The sequence below is a fragment of the Oreochromis niloticus genome, linkage group LG16 (assembly GCF_001858045.2).
Source record: "Oreochromis niloticus isolate F11D_XX linkage group LG16, O_niloticus_UMD_NMBU, whole genome shotgun sequence".
In the NCBI taxonomy this organism is placed as follows: domain Eukaryota; kingdom Metazoa; phylum Chordata; class Actinopteri; order Cichliformes; family Cichlidae; genus Oreochromis; species Oreochromis niloticus.
The window spans coordinates 21,217,272-21,234,436 of NC_031987.2; the positions used below are offsets into that span (position 1 = coordinate 21,217,272).

The 17,165-nt window shown below is 39.8% G+C and overlaps 1 protein-coding gene across 1 annotated transcript; it reads right to left on the reverse strand.

Moving 5' to 3' along the window:
- Window positions 1-5,965: 5,965 nt before the first annotated feature.
- jam2b (junctional adhesion molecule 2b) lies at window positions 5,966-16,066 on the reverse strand. Its single transcript, XM_005457817.4, has 10 exons — window positions 15,850-16,066; window positions 12,668-12,733; window positions 12,137-12,247; window positions 11,861-12,010; window positions 9,033-9,214; window positions 8,817-8,925; window positions 8,618-8,725; window positions 6,962-6,980; window positions 6,827-6,869; window positions 5,966-6,683 (listed from the first exon to the last, which is right to left on the reverse strand). The coding sequence occupies exons 1-10, from the start codon at window positions 15,890-15,892 to the stop codon at window positions 6,645-6,647; spliced, it is 870 nt and encodes a 289-aa protein (XP_005457874.1). The 5' UTR covers window positions 15,893-16,066; the 3' UTR covers window positions 5,966-6,644.
- Between the last annotated feature and the right edge of the window lie 1,099 nt (window positions 16,067-17,165).

Below are 17,165 nucleotides of genomic sequence, written 5' to 3' on the forward strand. Positions count from 1 at the left end.
TAATGCTTGTATGATGTAAGCTTTGCATAAGCCAATAGCTGCAAATGGTGGTAGGCTATGGGAACTGTAAATGAGCTGCAAAATGATCATCACACACAAAGAAACACAGCTCACAGAAGCAGATTCTTATAGCAGATCAGGACTTGTGAACAATGAAAAAGTCAAGTCCTCTGTGAGAATGGTGCGCCATGTGCTGTGAACGTCGTGCCACCTGCTCATAAATAGCAGGTGCTTTTTGGGGGGTGGGAGGGGGGTCTTATCTTGCACAGAGCATTATGGGTAAGGCCCCAGTGAAGGCAATTTAGGCTCCAGGCAGCAGCACAGGTCAGAGGATGTCCTGGCTCGAGGATTTAACATCTAAGAAAGCAGCAATCCTGACACAGAATTTATTTGACAGACACCGCCCACTCGCACTCAACTGTGCCGTCTCACTTATTTTCTCACTCCCCCCAACCCCCCACTGTCGCTATTGGACAGATACGCACACATTCACAAATGTGATGTAACAGCCTTGAGCTGTAATCCAGAGTGAGCATCCATAAAGGAGGCCTGTTAGGATGTTCAAAGGAAATTGTGAAAAATGACCACAGCAAGCAGTTGAGCAGGAACTGGATATTTGAAGGAACTGTGTGTGTGTGTGTGTGTGTGTGTGTGTGTGTGTGTGTATGTGTGTGTCTACTTGTATTTCTAATTTTGTGAGGACAAACAGGTCTGACTTTATGGTGCATAAACGACAAAGTTTTATGGTAAATATTTGCTCATCATTTGCGTGAGACTCCATGAAAGTCATTTTAACATCCTCTGAGGTAAGCGAGACACACCTGTTGGTCTGCATGTTTTCTTATCATGTTTGATTAGCCCCAGTGACAAATATATCTTCTACCCAGCAATAAATATGTAAAGAGTGCTGCTTCACATCTCTCTCCCTATAAAGAAGGTACGCCCAGGTTGGAGCATGTGAGCATATGTAAAATATTGTTGATGTAGTTGTCTGTGTGAGGACTACTGTTTTCTTAGAATTTAAATACTCAAACCAGGACATCTCCTGATCTCTGCTGCTTGGAGCCAAAATTGCATTCACTGACGCCTTACCCATAATGCTCTGCTCCAACATTGCTCAATATTTACAGGAGTGTGAGAGACTTTATCAGTCTCTCACAACGTGGTTATCGTTATATTTTTTATTTATATAGCACATTTAATTACAACAGCAATGTTGAACAAAGTGCTAAAGGTGATACAGAAATACAAAATAACTTAACTTATAATATTAGTACCAAATACTAAATAACTCTCATACTGTATTAAAAGCCAGTAAAAACAAATGTTTTTTTAAAATGTGTTTTTAGATATGATTTGAAAAGATTGACAGTAGGAGCCTGTCTGATGTGTAGGTGTGGACTATTTGGGGGGGCCGACCGTGGCTCAGGGGTTTGGGAAGCGCATCTGTAACCGGAAGGTCGCTGGTTTGATCCCTGGGCTCTCTGTCCTGGTCGTTGTGTCCTTGGACAAGACACTTTACCCTACCACCTACTGGTGTTGGTCAGAGGGGCCGATGGCGCAATATGGCAGCCTCACTTCTGTCAGTTTGCCCCAGGGCAGCTGTGGCTACAACTGTAGCTTGCCTCCACCAGTGAGTGAATGAATAGTGGTATTGTAAAAGCACTTTGGATGCCTTGAAAAGCGCTATATAAATCCAATCTATTATTATTATTATTATTATTCCTCAGTTTAGGCGCTGCGATCCCAAATGCCCGATCGCCTCGGTGAACCAGTGTAAACCTGGCTAAAAGCAAAAGATCATTTGATCTAAGAGATCTAGAGGGCACATAAGGTTGCAAGAGGTCAGACAAATACCCAGGAGCCTGTCTGTTCAGGGCTTGGTAAGCCAACAACAACATTTTCAAATCAATTCTGAAGTGAACATTGAGCCAGTGAAGAGAGCCAAGCACCTGGGAAGTATGTTCACGTATTTTAGTTCGTGTCAGAAGACGAGCTGCAGCTTTCTGGACCAACTGCAGTCTTGCAAGGCAGGTCTGACTAACTCCAACGTACAATGAGTTACAGTAGTTCAGCAGGGATCTAATAAAAGCATGGATTGCCTGTTCAAAGTCAGCCTTCACCTTAGATAAAAGCCTCAGTTTGAAAAAAATCACTGTACAACTGAGCTAATCTGTTTTTGAAAGGCGAAATTACTGTCATATATATAACCCCCAAATTTTAGTGTGCAACAATAAAAGAGGTGCTGAATGAATATTGGGCAGCTCTTGAGGTTGGCAACCATTGTTTTCTCCTCACCTCTCTTATTTCTGTCAAGTTCAGGTCTGAGCTGTGAGTGGGTCATTGCAGCATATTGATTCTTTTCTTTTTCAGCCATTCTGGTGTTGATTCGCTGCTGTGTTTGGGATCGTCGCCCTTGTTTTCTCCAAATGCTCCTCTATGCATTATGGCCAAACATCTCCACTTTGATATGTGCCAGAAGTTGTGTGGTGTGTTCAGATGCAACTTTGCAAACTTAAGATCTGCCATGTTCATCTGATATCTCTTCCAGACATGTCCTATTGTTCAGTCTTTTTCTAATGGTACTGTCATGGACTTCAACATTTAACACACTGACTGAGGCCTGTGAAGTCTGAGATGTCGCTCTTGGGATTTTTGCAGTTTCTCTGAAACTGCACTGCATGGTCCCACTTTGGAGTGAACATGCTGAGACGTTCACTCCTGGGAAGACTGGCAACTGTCTACAGTGTTTTACACTTTGAATAATCATTTCTCATTAGACTTCAAATTGTTTGCAAATTATCTTATAGCTTGTACCTGATTGATGGGCAGCAACTGCTTTTCTAAGACCATTGCAGATGTTTCTTCTCCTTGGCAAATGTCCAATCAGCTTATACATCAAATATGATGTAAAAGCCACCTTATTGTTGGTTTAAGGCTCTGCAAACCCGCAGGCAGGATTGGAGGACCCATGCAGACTGGTGGACAAAACTAAACTCAAAAGGCAGCTTTACGCTGGACTACAGTTATACAAAAACCGAACTGGACTGAACAGGAACTAAACAAGCAGGCAGAACACACAGCGTGGAATGAGGGAGGTCGCAACAAAGGACAAACGGCCATGCGTACATACACACGAGGGCAAACGAGAGAACACAGCTGAACGTAATCTAACTAATGAGACAGGGGAAGCACAGCTGAACGTGTAACACACACAACAAGAGACTGTCAGAATAAAACAGGAAGTACAAAAAACACACCGGGACACAGACAGACAAAACCCAGGGAACAGAGTGAGCAGAGAGCGAGGGACATGACTGGGGAAACATGCAGCTACACCAGGAGACGAGACAGACTTTACAGGAAGGCATAACACAGGAGATGATGGGGAGGACACACAGAGACAAGACAAAAAACTAGAAATACAGATATAGGAACAAGTCACACAGAGAAATCAGTAATGACTCAAAAAACCATAAACACAAAACACTGAGTCAACGACCCAGGGACCCTAACAGTTATTGTGAATGACTGCCTGCTTAGGTTGGAGATGTGCGAAGCTCCGCTGAAAATCACTAAACTCTATACACTACTGGAGCTGATGAAGCATAGCCACAGGAGAGTAAAAGAGAGTGCATCTGCACAGTCCTGTAAATATGTCTAATTAAGTGATAAAATAGCTGGAGTTGGATTGGACCACGGGCATGGAGAGCCTTTAGAAACCCAACTGCTCAGAAAATGGTCTCGGCTGGCTTCATCTCTACGAGCTACATTAAAATTCAGCATTTTAACACATCATTCATAACAATTCACAAATTGATGTGACACTCTGAAAGGTGCCATTCTGCATGTTGAGTATTTTCACTTTTGACGCTGCTAAAATGTTCATGTATTTCTAAAGCCAATTTGTGAATGCAAAACTTCTACAGACTCTTACTTTGCAGGACTGGATCAAGAACAAACATCACATCACTATTTAAACTTGCAATGCTCAGTTTACATAAAGCGCACATTGTTCAGCAACCAGATAGATTCAGAAGAAAACAACAGTTTGCACTCTTAAAGGTTTTTGAAATCTAAAAATAGGATGTTTTTACATTTTGTAGGTGTTGAAAAACTAAGAAGGGTCACTTCCTTCCTTTCTTGCCATGCTCCATTGTTGGCTAAATGTGTAATAAAAATTCCTACCTTAATCTGGTGCATTTAAAATAACATTCAAAATAACCTTAATGAGTTTTGAAATAATTGCTTTAAGCTGAGACCTAACGGCCATCATGCATTACACAGACAGACATAAAAAGTGTCTGCACAATGCAAAGGCCTACAGCGTGGAAGACATCTCATCTGCATACACTACACCCAATGGTGAGCAGTTAATTACTGAAAAAATGAAACAAAAATGTGTTGTCATTATGCTAAAATCAAAATTGGCTCCCACTGAGGATACATTTCCCCCACACGTGACAGATTGTGAGAACATTTGCATTTTATAGCTCGCCTAATGTCCTTTGCAGCCAGAGAGACAGAGAATAATCTGAGCTTCCATAGAGCCATAGGAGCAGATCAATAGGATGTACTTACTGTGATCATTAGAAAAGGTTATTACCATGTGCGAGAATAGATCCATGCTGCCGGTTCCTGACATTGTGCATTCTGTAGCTATTACGGATCTTGAAGATCTGAGTAAAACGTGAATCAAATGTTAAAAAATATAGATGCATTAAGAGATAATAGATCTTCCCCTGGAAGAGAAAATGGAATAAAAGCTGCAGGAAACAAGTGCATTTCAGGGGTTTTAATTTATGGGCATCACAATGGGGAGAACAAAAAGCACACAAGGAGAATGACAATAGAGCTACTGTTCGTAGACAAATAATAGATAAAGGCATCCTGTAGCCACAGGCCTGTGGTCTCTGATGGTATGAACAGATACAGCCAGTGCTGCACTGCTCTCTAGTGGTCAAGTGAGGAATGTAAGGAATGTGTGCGCATTCAGAAAGCTGTTTGCTACAAATAAGTGATGAAATGAGGACTGCTATAAAATCTTTCATCTTTAGTATTAAAAGTTTTGCACATATTAGCCTGACTGGAAAGACAAAAACCCACAGAGGGGATAAGAGATCATATCACACAAGTCCTTAAAACCACATGTCAGAGTGGGTAAGCAGAGGAAAGCACATCAATTCTGTTGTGCTTATGTTCGCAGAGTGCAGTAATAATCAGTTTATTTATTTCAACATTATTTTTACAGTATATTAAGTAGTTTGAATGACTTTTAAAAGTAATTTTAGTTCCCAAATGAGATGTCTCTCTTTGACACCAAACGGGTGGCAAAGAATAGCATAGTCACTCATTTTGGAGCAGAATAGATGAAAGAAGGAACACTATGAGTGCAGTTTAAAGATTTGTGGTGTGTGAAGGACAGGTACACTGTATTCAATCTGAATGGAGCTTGTTTGTTTTGATGTTTTCTTTGTACACTTGCGTATTCCTTTTTTATTACAAGAACTATTACAGTGTTTTTAGTAGAAGTACTAGAAAAACATTTCTCTTTGAGCAGCAGACAATTTGTTTTTATAAAAGACGCCAATAGAAATGTCAAATGTTAACAATATGTGGGACAAGGGGACACAATATTGTGCAATCTTACGTAAAGTGGGAGTTTTGCTGTAGTTCAAAAACTTCCAGTGTGGGGTAAAAAAGCATTTGGAAAGTTTGCTTTGAGAGCAGCTCCGCTCAAAATGTTGAGGATTAAATGTAAATCCTGTTTCTGTTCTTTGAAATTTGCACAAATACTTTGAACACATACTGACATTAATGTCACTGCACAAATCAGCATATTGTACTTCCCGCCCTGAGTGTGTGCCTGACTCTGTGACAGTAAATTATCCAGCTTGAATTGCAAAGAGCTTTCTTATCCTTTCTTTATTGGATAAAAGTCATCACAAGATTTGAGTACAAAACATTTACAAAGCTTCCAAAACTTCATTCAGTGTGTGCAGACACCTGTTCATCTCTCACTCAATTTACATGATCAGAATTTAAGCAAATACAACCAAAGATCTAAAAATACAGAAGAGATCGGCTTACAAATAGGTTTAGAAAAATATCTAAAAACACGAAGAGAAAGATAACGACATATAAAATAGTATCTCTATATGTAAATATTAAGTGAAACCAGGAAGAAGGATTCGATCCAGGGTTTAGTGTATGCAGTAATCCTGTGGGTGGTTAGTTCCTGACCAGTAGGTGGGACTAAAGAGCCAAAACGATCTCTAAGTAAAGGTGGAAAACCGATTTTAGAAGTGTTTTGAAACACTGAAGACAAAGAACGTCATGAAAACAGTTACACAGCATTTGATAAAGTGGTAATGTGGTCGTACATTTTGACGTGAGCTTGAGCTTCCTTTAAACTGTCAGTGCGTAATTTTATTTACAAAGCAGCAAACTTGTTGCTAAATTCATGTCTTTGCTTTTGCTTGAAGTTTCAAGAGGCCTCGATCTTCGTCTCCATCCCAGACGACATCGAGCAGCCAACCAAAAGCGCTGCGACAGTCGAACAACCTCCCGGTGTTTTGAGCAGTAACTGCAGTTACTTTAGATTTTTGGATGGTTTGATGTCAAAGAGGAAGAAGGCTTCGCCCTCAGATCATGAAGGACTGAGTTTGTTTGTAGTGCTTGAGCTGTAGGGAGCAGAGACATACAGTGACACGTTTCCTTTCATTAGCTTGTGCCTGGTGTTATCGGAAACTTATCAACCGTTGCATTCCAAATTAATGCATGCAAAACAAGCCCTGATTTGATAACGAGGCCTTTGATCACTCACGTTGCGGGTGGGAGGAGGAGGAGGAGGGTTGTAGGACTTGGTGCTGAAAGGCAAGGGGGAGGGCAGTTTAGTCAAGACTTATTATTTTGTAATAATAATAAGGGCAACATGCAGAGTGGAAGAAGAAACACCCACCTTTTTGTTTTCTTGCTCTCTGTTCGAATAAAAAACAAAGAAAAAATTAGTCAACACGTGAAAACTTGGCAGTTGTGGTCACAATACCTCAATTCTGGCTGGGAGAACTTGAAAATGCAGAGAAGATTTGAAGACTGAAAACTGAAGTTTTTCTTATTAGTTCCTTCATTTAGTCACCAAATGTGTCTTTCTGTTATTTGGTGCTAAGTCCGGTTGTGCAAAGAGGGTTTATTGGTGAAAACAACTGCTTGCAGGAAACAGTGATAAGAAGAGCAGTAAAACAGTAAATCTGAAAGCAGTAAAATCCAAACAATTGAAAGGCTTTTTTAAGGTAAGGCTTTAAATACAGGAAGGATTCTTTTATGGGAGTATTTTCAAATGGTGGAACTGTATTACTATATATATCAGAGTTGTTTTCACTATGTTTCTAACCTTAGTGTTGTTTTGAAAACTTTAGCATGGGTGACTACAAGCTGATCAGAAGAATAACCAAATGCTTTCCGCAAAAACTAATCATTTCAATATGAAAGACTGGCAAAGAGGACCTCTTCCACCCAAATAGCCCTTGGATATTTGATAAAATACCATGTTCAGAAACATATACACATGTGATTGTTCTCATACTAATTTTGTTTTAAATTAAAGTTTGTATTTGTCAACCTAATCCTGTTCCAGCCATCGAGGAAATTAGTCTAATCTGGTATAAAACAGTATTTTAACTTCTTTTATAAAATGCTGAATCCATTCCTGACAGCCTAAAATAATAGCTGCTCACTCATCTCGTTGCTTAGGTGCAGATCAATAAATTGACATGCACTCTGAGAAACAAGTCCAAATGGCTAAATATAAGTGAAGGTATGAAAATTTAGGCCAGGTAAAAGTCTTTTAAATCTGCATTCCTTCTAATGGCCTGTAGCGGGCGACTCTGTGGAACCAATCCCACTACTTTTGCCCCAGGACCACAGACTTAGAAACCAGTCAGCAGTGTCCTGGCAACCACTGTTTGCTAGAGAAAGATGTGTATTCACCAACTGATTGGTGAGTGGTTGCTGGAAGTTGTTCACAGCAAAAACGTGCTGCAACAAATACCGCTTTGCAAGTTGTTGGCTTGTGTTTGCAGGCAAGTCAGCATCTAACTGCTTGGAAACTGCAGGCGACCATGGCAGTATGCAGCACCTACTTTGCAACCTACATCAACCACTCACCAACTAGTTTGGGAACACACATTTTTCCCTAGTAACCAGAAATTGCCAAGGGGGTTCCCTACATGTCTCAAAGCCTGTGTGAATGAGGTTTTATAAGATTTACTGCCCTGGTAAACGCTTTGTAAAAGCTCATGATCTCAGTTTTTAGTTCATGTTCATACATCTTCATTTAAAACAGACGATAAAGTACGATATGCTTTCTTCAGTGAGTCACCTTGTAACCAGAGACCCTCTGAAATATGGTTACATCCAATTTCTAATGACAAAGATGTCCAAATATAAGGATTCACGATGTGAGTAATGTAACATCAGCTATTTCAATGCGTGTGGTCCAATCTCTCTTTCATAGCAGATTAGAGAATAATGCAGAATTATTACATGACAGGACACACTAGAGTGTTTTTCTCACACACGTAAACACACGCATCTGTGGCAGCATTGCACTACTTACTTTTGCAGCAGCCTCGGCGTCGGCAGACACACACACAGATGCAGCAGAAAAGCATGAACGCTGCCAAACCTGCAGCACCTGCTATTAAAATCGTCATATTCAAAGGATCTGGAAGGAGCAGAATCAGATTTTTTTTTCAACATTTGGTCTCCAGAGCATGATGCATAATCATCAGTGAGTACTTTCTAAAAATACTTACAGTCAACAACTTTGAGTTGTTGGGCCACGCAGCTCTTGGGCGCCCCAACACTGTTGGAGGACTCACAGCGGTACATCCCTGCATCCATCTTGGACACACTTTTAAACTTCTGCTCCAGACAAACAGAGACAGGCAGCAGGGTACGAGAAAGGAACAACTGTTGTGTTTTCTCTACATTATAATATATTGTATTTGCAAATTTTAGGTAGCACTCACCAGTGTGCCCTTGTTTGTGTCAATGCTGTAAGGAGTCTCTCCCGTGGCTGTTAGTGCCTTGTTGTCTTTGTACCAGCGGTAGGTAGCAGGAGGCACGCTCAGCTTGTCCTTACAGAGAAGCTCCAGGCCTGACCCCACAAACACGGAGCTTGGCACGTTACAGGAAGGGACATGAGGCGGCACTGAGAGGGGGGAAGGACAGAAAAGGGTAAAACTATATATTTTTAAAATATATTATGTTTTCAATTTGTAAGACAACACGAAAGTCTCCCAACAAATGCTTAAAATGTTAACATCTGCACAGTGTAATATCACCTAATAGACTTTTTTAGGCAACACTAGAGAGATCTGATGATTCCTTTTATTATAAATTATGTCAGATTGATGTACTGATCTGGCACTAGTGGCGACTGGATTAAAGTGGGAAGTGCATTTCCTGCAGCAACAACCAGGTGTCTATCCGGCCAAACACGCTTCCCATACATCACTCCAGAGATATCAGTTAGAGTGAGGCTTTCACACGTGCCAGCTGGGAGGCTGCCAACCAGGAACTCCACCAACAAAAAAACAACATTTGCGCGATCATTCTTTTATCTTTACAATGTCCACAAATGACCAACATGTGAGCATCGGCCTTCACTGGAATCCAACAACATAAAAGAAACTGTGTGTAGAGTTTTAGCATAATATGAAGGCACGTGTGACTTTACGACTTGAAGTAAGAGCGGCAACAGAATTTATCCGTGAAACTCTTATTTTGCAACCATGTTATTTTTGTGAAAGTATATATGTAATCACCTCAAATGACATTTAGATTTAATAATAATGAGTTTTTTGTTTTCAATAAGTTGGTGAATAATCGTAAAGAAAATGAAACTACGCTGAAACAAAACAGTTACGCTGTTGAGAATGCAGTTGTTAATTGTAAAATTTCTGTGGTTAGCCAAATATATCTCACAGTATACTCTGTAAACTTCATGCTGCAAACTGCAAAACCCCCCAAATCTAATTTCTCTTTGGAAATGTAAATAAAATGGGAATAATTCAAATATCAACGGGCATCCGAAGGTACATTATTTCTACTTGCATGCTGGACCTTCACGTGGAAACTAGAAGCTTGGATCTTTGTGCTATGGCAGGAATGCATAAACCACTGAGTCGTTATCCTCGAACCTCAGAGAAACAACCATATCTCTTCGAGCAGGAATGCACAAAACAGTCAATTCATTTATAATTTCTGAAAGCCGAGCGAGGCGATGTAGACTTTTGCCTGAGAGACTTGAGGTCAAACGTTCAGTGCAGAGTATGTTCACACGTACCGCACAGGGAAGAACACAACATTGTGTTTCCTGTAAAAGTACCATATGTGTCTTGATGAAAAACACAATGAAAATAAAAAAAAATATACATACATTTTTAAAATTATGAATCCCATGTTACTTTTTCCATTTTCTCTCGTTTCAAGCTGAGGATGTGTCAAAGAAACCATTTTTACCTATTTCTAAAAGATATGAAATGGCTCTATTTTCTCTTTGAATGAAATGTCAAAATGGAAAATGGCTTTGACATCACAAAGTTCATCTTGAACTGAAGTGAGATAACCTAACATCTCCCATCATATAATACCACACTTCACTAATGGCTGGTGGGTGGCTGGCCTAACATTCATAGCAGCAGGTGGCTGATTTGATTTCATCTTGCTTGCACTTTTACACATTCAAGTTTTAAAAATGTTAAAACACAAGAAATCAACCTGCTTTATTAACACCTATGTACTACCAAGCCGCTCGGATATTGTGTAACAGCTCATTCACGCTCACCATTTTCGGTGTGATGACGAGCACCATACAACAAAAGTGACAGGAAAGATCTCTGAGATTTCATTGGATGTGTCCAAATTCAGGGATAGCATCCTCAAAAAGACGTAACGACAGAGACGCACATAAGTTCTTGGCTGTTAAACTGGACGCTCTACTCTATAACGTGCTGCTGCTGTCACCTAGCAACCATTACAGTAGCAGCTACATGTATCTTGGACAGCACTGTTTGACAGAAATGGAGAAAATCTTTGTTCTATTTCATTTATTTTCCCTTAATGGAGAAAATTGTGATGTATCTGTTGTTGAATGACATGGCATTCGAATTTGCACAACATTTGTCGCCTCACTAGGACGTAATTGAAGGATGACACACCTTCTTTTCCACATATACGAGCGCTGATGTGGAGGTTTTGCCTGAGTGGAGACACCTGATGTAAACAGTACAGACCTGTGGTGATTTCACCGTCTGTGCAAAACAACCCATGTGCCAAGCATAATGGAGAGTTCTACTAAAGTTAGCATGCTAATAAAGTCATGGTGGTCCAAAGGTTAATGTAATATGGCTATAGCCTGAGATGGGGTAGTTACTCAGAGTAGCACCCTGTACAGCAGTCCAGTATAAACGGAACGGGCACTGAGGTAAGAGAATTTTCTATCCAGAGCAGAACGGATTCAGAGTGGCTGCTGCACGCTATCGAGAAACTGCTTCTATCCTAAATTATTCCACATGTTGCACCTTTAACGACTGTCCTCACCCGGATCTGACAATTCAGGTGAGGGAGGCTTGTGTGAATCATTTGCAGTTATTTTTGCACTACAGTCACATTTAAAAGATTTGTTGTGAATCCCTCCTGATTCCACCGACATGTACAATATTGTTTCACATGTCACATCACAGGAGCTAAGTGCCATTGACTAGCACCCTGAAATAGCACCCTGAAATAGTTTCACCTCTTACACAGATCTGTCCTATCCTTCTCCTTATGTACGTTTGTAATATATTCATACCAAGAACATTAAGTGTCACAGTGGCCTCTCCGAGGTTGACGTGATCCTCGCTGGCTGTCACCTCACAGCGGTACTCCCCTGAATCTTTCTGAGTGACGGAGTGTATGGTCAGCGTCGCTCCCTCTATCTTAGCCCGTCCAGCGTAAGACCCTAAAGTGCAAAAGATGGAGAATGATGAACGAAGAAAACAATCAAAGTGTCAGCAAACATCAAAAAAAGGCTACACAAAATCTTCTTTATTAAATCAGGGTAAGTTAAAAACGATCTGTCACTCACCAGTGAATTTGTGATTAAAGTAAACAAAAGTCACCCCCTTTCCCTTCTTCTTCCACTCGATTCGAGGGTTCTGATCTTTCTCTGTCTTGAACTCACAGGACAGCACGGCGTCTAAAAGGAAAAGAAACAATATTCATCTTTAATCCTTACGTTACAGTTTTTAATGTCTCAAACTCTGTTTTTTACCAACTCATGCACACTCATAACTACTAATGATGTATTTCTTTATTTATATCCATGTATTCTGAAATATATTCTGGTAGTTACAATTTTCAATAAGGAAGAATGCTCAGTCAACATAAATGTGTTTTTCTTTAGAGGAGAAAAAAACAGAAATTGTAAAATGTGATATTAGATATGTTTATATCCACATTCTAACCAGAGTTAGTTGTTTTCCTATTATTTGGAATTGCAATAGGTTAAATATGAAATATCTTTTATTAAAATGAAACAATAAGACTGTGGCCATTTTAAGATAGCAGATAAATTATGTTCAGGAATGTGAAAAACTGCAGTGTTGTAAGGTCTCACCAGTGTGCTCGTGAACCTCCACTTTGGGTTTACTGCTGCTTACTGTCACTGATAAACTGACAGGACCTGCAGAAGAGAGAAGATCAGCGTCCTGTGAAAGACCAGCTTTACTCTCAGACCATCAAGTACAATCTTTAAATGTTTACTGGAGAACATAAATGGAAATGTTAAACATCTTTATAGTTTCAGATCAAGGAGCTACGTGGGAACCATCAGAAACAAGAAGCTTACTCATATGTAAACAGGACGTTTGTGCTGTGGTTTTTGTGTGGAAGCAGTCGCACTCACACACATTTGACTTTCCAGTCAAAGTTTAAAAGTTCAACTGGAAAGTCAACTTTTCCAGTCAAAACGTTTGAAATTCCAACTGGTGCCCATAAACATAGTAATACATGCCAACAGAGACAAACAGACGCTGAGTGTGGAGCTACATCCTGGTGGTGCCAGGAGCGGTGTTGTGCAGGAATGCAGGTGATGGATGGCCCTCTGACAAGCTGCTTTAAAGCGACCTGATAACCCCCTTCAGTGATCTGTCCCTTCAGCACACGCAATCAAACACCCACGTTTACCTCAACATTAAGCAGACGCCTTCAGAAAGAGATAAAGAGAAAATAATTTAGAGTGACGTTCCACCTAAAAAATAAATAAACGCTTGAAACGTGGCTGTAAAATCTGACTTTTATATTATTGGCAAGCAATTTTGCTGGAAATAAAGTTTTTATTGTAGAACTTGGAAGCTTCGCAGAGGTTGTTGTTACAGGATACTCCCTTGACATCACGTAAACTGGAGCGGAGCTGCTTTGTGAAACTTAAATGTGTCACGTGACCATCAGTTGTAGGTGTGCTTTAAGAGAAAAAAAATAAACATTTAAAAGCAGCAGAGAGGAGACTGGTAGTAAAACTGAATTACATAACAAGCTTGTACTTGAGGATTAAAGACGCAGAGAAAGTGGGCTGGAATGGTCCTTCAGTTAAGTCTGATAAGCAGATTAATGCATATTACTGACCGATGAGTTAATTTTTCATGTGCTGTAGACTGACAGTATGGATTATGCTCAGTAATAAGAAAATAATGATATCCCACAGCCCACTTACGCTTTTAACACATCTTTTTTATTTTATTTTCTTTTTAACGGTGTTCAGAGTTTCAGTCACTCCGTCCAGCAGAACTGAGTGACATTTTTTTAAGTGGCAGGTGATTTCAAATAAAACTTTCAAACAGCTCGACAAATACGACAAATATGTGGTAAAAACATTGTGTGAAAAAGTAAAAAGAAAAAAACTTCTGTGCAGTGTTACACAAAATAACTGCTAATAAATGTATAGTTGTAAATGTGAGAGATGGAGAAAGAGGTAAGAAAAGAGAGGACAAGAAGATTTTTAAGGGTAGGGAATGGTCATCATTGCAGTATTGTAGTGAAGTTTACTGGTGCACAGCAGGCTGTGTCGTCCGTGGGAAATGTTAGGATGTATATCAAGGGTAGCAAACATCGGTTTATTTTTAACATGATGATTCTGATTAGACTCGCTCTCTGAATTCTAACTGTTATATTAGCTGGATTGTGTCAACAGCTGAAAATCAGAAACCTCTGCTTATATCTTGTTTTTAAAAAACAGTTAACATCAGTGTAGCAGCACAGGTCAGCTGATTAAAACCGCTACAGGTTACAAATAATCTATTGGAGCCCAAAAAACATCATATTGTAACTTATTTCTTAGTAATTCTTTTTCCAATGCTACACCCAAACTTAGAGATTCCCCCACCTGCCAAATCCCACTTTAACCCCTGACTACAGATGCATGTTTCTTGTGTGGCACACTCTGTGTGTGTGTGTGTGTGTGTGTGTGTGTGTGTGTGTGTGGTGCACACAAAGCCATTCTTTATGACAGTAACCTTACCCTTCTCAGCTGGCATAGCATACACATGCACAGACATCTGTAAAACACACTTGTGAGGATCTCTGCTGACTGATCCTGAACACCATGAACTCTTTTACTTTTACTTTAATGCAAAACGTCAATCCAAAACCAGTTATAGCATCTGACAGAATGCATAATAACTGGTGTTTTAACACTACATATTTCATTTTATTTAAACGTACACTTGAAAAACCTAAAACTTAATCCGCTTCTACTATAAAACGTTACATGTTTTTAGAGTTTCTGCTGTTTTAATGAGACATTGTACCCATATGAAAAAGTACCTATGATACCTCCGGTGCAGTAATGAAAAAATATTTTCTGTCAGTCTCTGTAAACAAACAGATTGTAATCGTTTCATCTCTACAAGGACTTTTGGTCCTCACATGTAAATATAAGAAAGATCAAAACACATGCACGTCAAAGACGCAATTAACTGCGTAAAGCATGTTGTTTGGACGGCAGCCTTTGGCCTGTAAGATTCCCACAGCAGCATCAAATGCATTCTTTTTCTCAGATATCAAATGCTTTTTCATCTCAGTTCAATTAACAACTAAGGGTCAGTTAGGGGCTATCTTCCCTGAAACTCTGGGATCTCAATCTCCTCCGCGGGGGTCACGTGATCCGTCTCATCAGCCCGTGGATCTCGGGTTCAAACAGCATCAGAGCGGGTTCAGTGTAAACATGAAGCCCAGCCACTCCCTGCACAATCTCTACCCCCGCAGCACTCCCCAAACACATCGCGCCTCCTCCCCGCTGTCTGTGAAATCACGCACAAGCTCTAAAACTCGCACACTAATAATCAATCAATAAATATCAGAGCCTGGTAAATGCCCGTATTGACACTTAACCTACATGCAGTCGTTTCTAAAGTTGTTCATTTGGCCCAGAATTATATTTTGTTTCAGTGGCCTCTTGCAGCTTAATAAGATCAAACTTGAGTTGCATAATCATGGTAAGACGATGGTATGTGTTGTTTTCTTTAGTAAAATAAAGTAGGTCCTTAACTGTTATACTGCAATAAAATGAAGAAAAGAGGAGAATATGCGTAATTACATATTTATAAGTCTGTAAAAGGTCTGAGATTAAAATAAATAAATGCATAAAACATGTAGTTAAACTTCCCATCGCGTATGAATACATGTTTGCACTGTTACTGCTTATAAATGTAACGTAAAAATTGGCTGACTAAAAGCTACACACTTGGTGATTCAGTATCAAAACAGAAATTGTTGAAGTTTTGAACACAATAAAAAGCTCACTGTGCAAAATGGTGATGAGCAGAGGCAACGCCAGCATCTTCATGGCTTTTCTCGCGGTGTCGGAGCACTTTCCTGAGGTCTGTTGGTGTCCGTGGGACTGGAGCAGATGAGTTTTACTCTAAACTCTCTGCAGCTTCTTCAAGTTTCATGTGCAACGGACACGTGCGCGCTCACGTATCCCGGACAACTTACGGGGCGCGTGCACAAGTTCAGGGTGACCACCCCCTCTTCTCAGACAAAGCTCTCAGAGGAAACATGAGCCTTTCTTTCTGACAGGGGGACCTGCCCGGCTGTAGTAGTATCGCATACAGAATGAGAAAGGAAGCTTTTGAATGGTTCTATTAATACTTTAAGGTTATGAAAAAAATGACAAAAAACAAAACATCAAAGGTGACACAAATTAATTTAAAACATATTTCCTTTTTAGAGAACAATAGAAATAGTCAGTTCTTCAACTATAAGTTACAGGGAACATAATTCAGCCATTAAACACCAAAGCTTTTGAGGATACAGCATGAAACACATTTTGTTAACTAAATTGTCACTAAGCTCTTTGGAATTTTTTGTACATCACATCATTTTTTAGTCTCTAGAGACCACAGACTGTATATAAAAGATGGAAATAGATATCATCAGGGTCACCCACTGGCTTTGTCGCCTCAGCCTAAAGGCCTTTAAAATCCCTGTGAATATTTCGTGAGTCAAAATATTATTTGGACTCACCTATTCTTAATGCAGCAGTTCGACTGACCATGTAATTTCACTGGCATTTATTTTTTCTAACCAACCGCGATTTTTCCAATTTTTCATGTCAGATCAACAAGTGCGCTCATAGACTCTGTGAAAGGATTTACCTGCCTCCACAAATGTGCTCCCAAGAGTTCATCTCGTGAAAACTGGATGAAACCAGAATCTCCATTTCCTCCTTTTCTTGTTTGAGAACATAAGGAGCAGCTTATCATCTCTTCATATTAACCTCCTGGTTTTTTTCCACAGTGTGTTTTTTGAGGACGAATTTTCCTTAAAAAACATGCAACGTGTTGGGTGTGTATATAACTCACACGGCAAGTTCCAATCTGTAAAACTGAGAATTTTGTGTCGCTTTTTCACAACATGTTCAGCGTATAATGGCCTTTAGTTTGCTGCCATCACAGTATTTTGACACCATATGTGAGTGAGTACATTTGATTGAGAAGGTTGAGTGCTAATTTATCTGCTAACGCTAGCTAGCAAGCTGAATCATTCTTTCCCCAGTCAGGCAAAAAAGAAACATCAAAATAATATTTACATGTTTGTTTGTTTTTTAAAAAGTCAGT

What these genes read in the sequence shown, in the direction of transcription:
- jam2b (XM_005457817.4), bottom strand. Translation starts at nt 15,892, where the DNA reads ATGAAGATGCTGGCGTTGCCTCTGCTCATCACCATTTTGCACA. An exon ending in ACACAAACAAGGGCACACTG is followed by an intron (nt 8,926 to 9,032) that starts GTGAGTGCTACC and finishes TGTCTGGAGCAG; the next exon opens with AAGTTTAAAAGTGTGTCCAA. An exon ending in CTCCTCCTCCCACCCGCAAC is followed by an intron (nt 6,684 to 6,826) that starts GTGAGTGATCAA and finishes TGCTCCCTACAG; the next exon opens with CTCAAGCACTACAAACAAAC.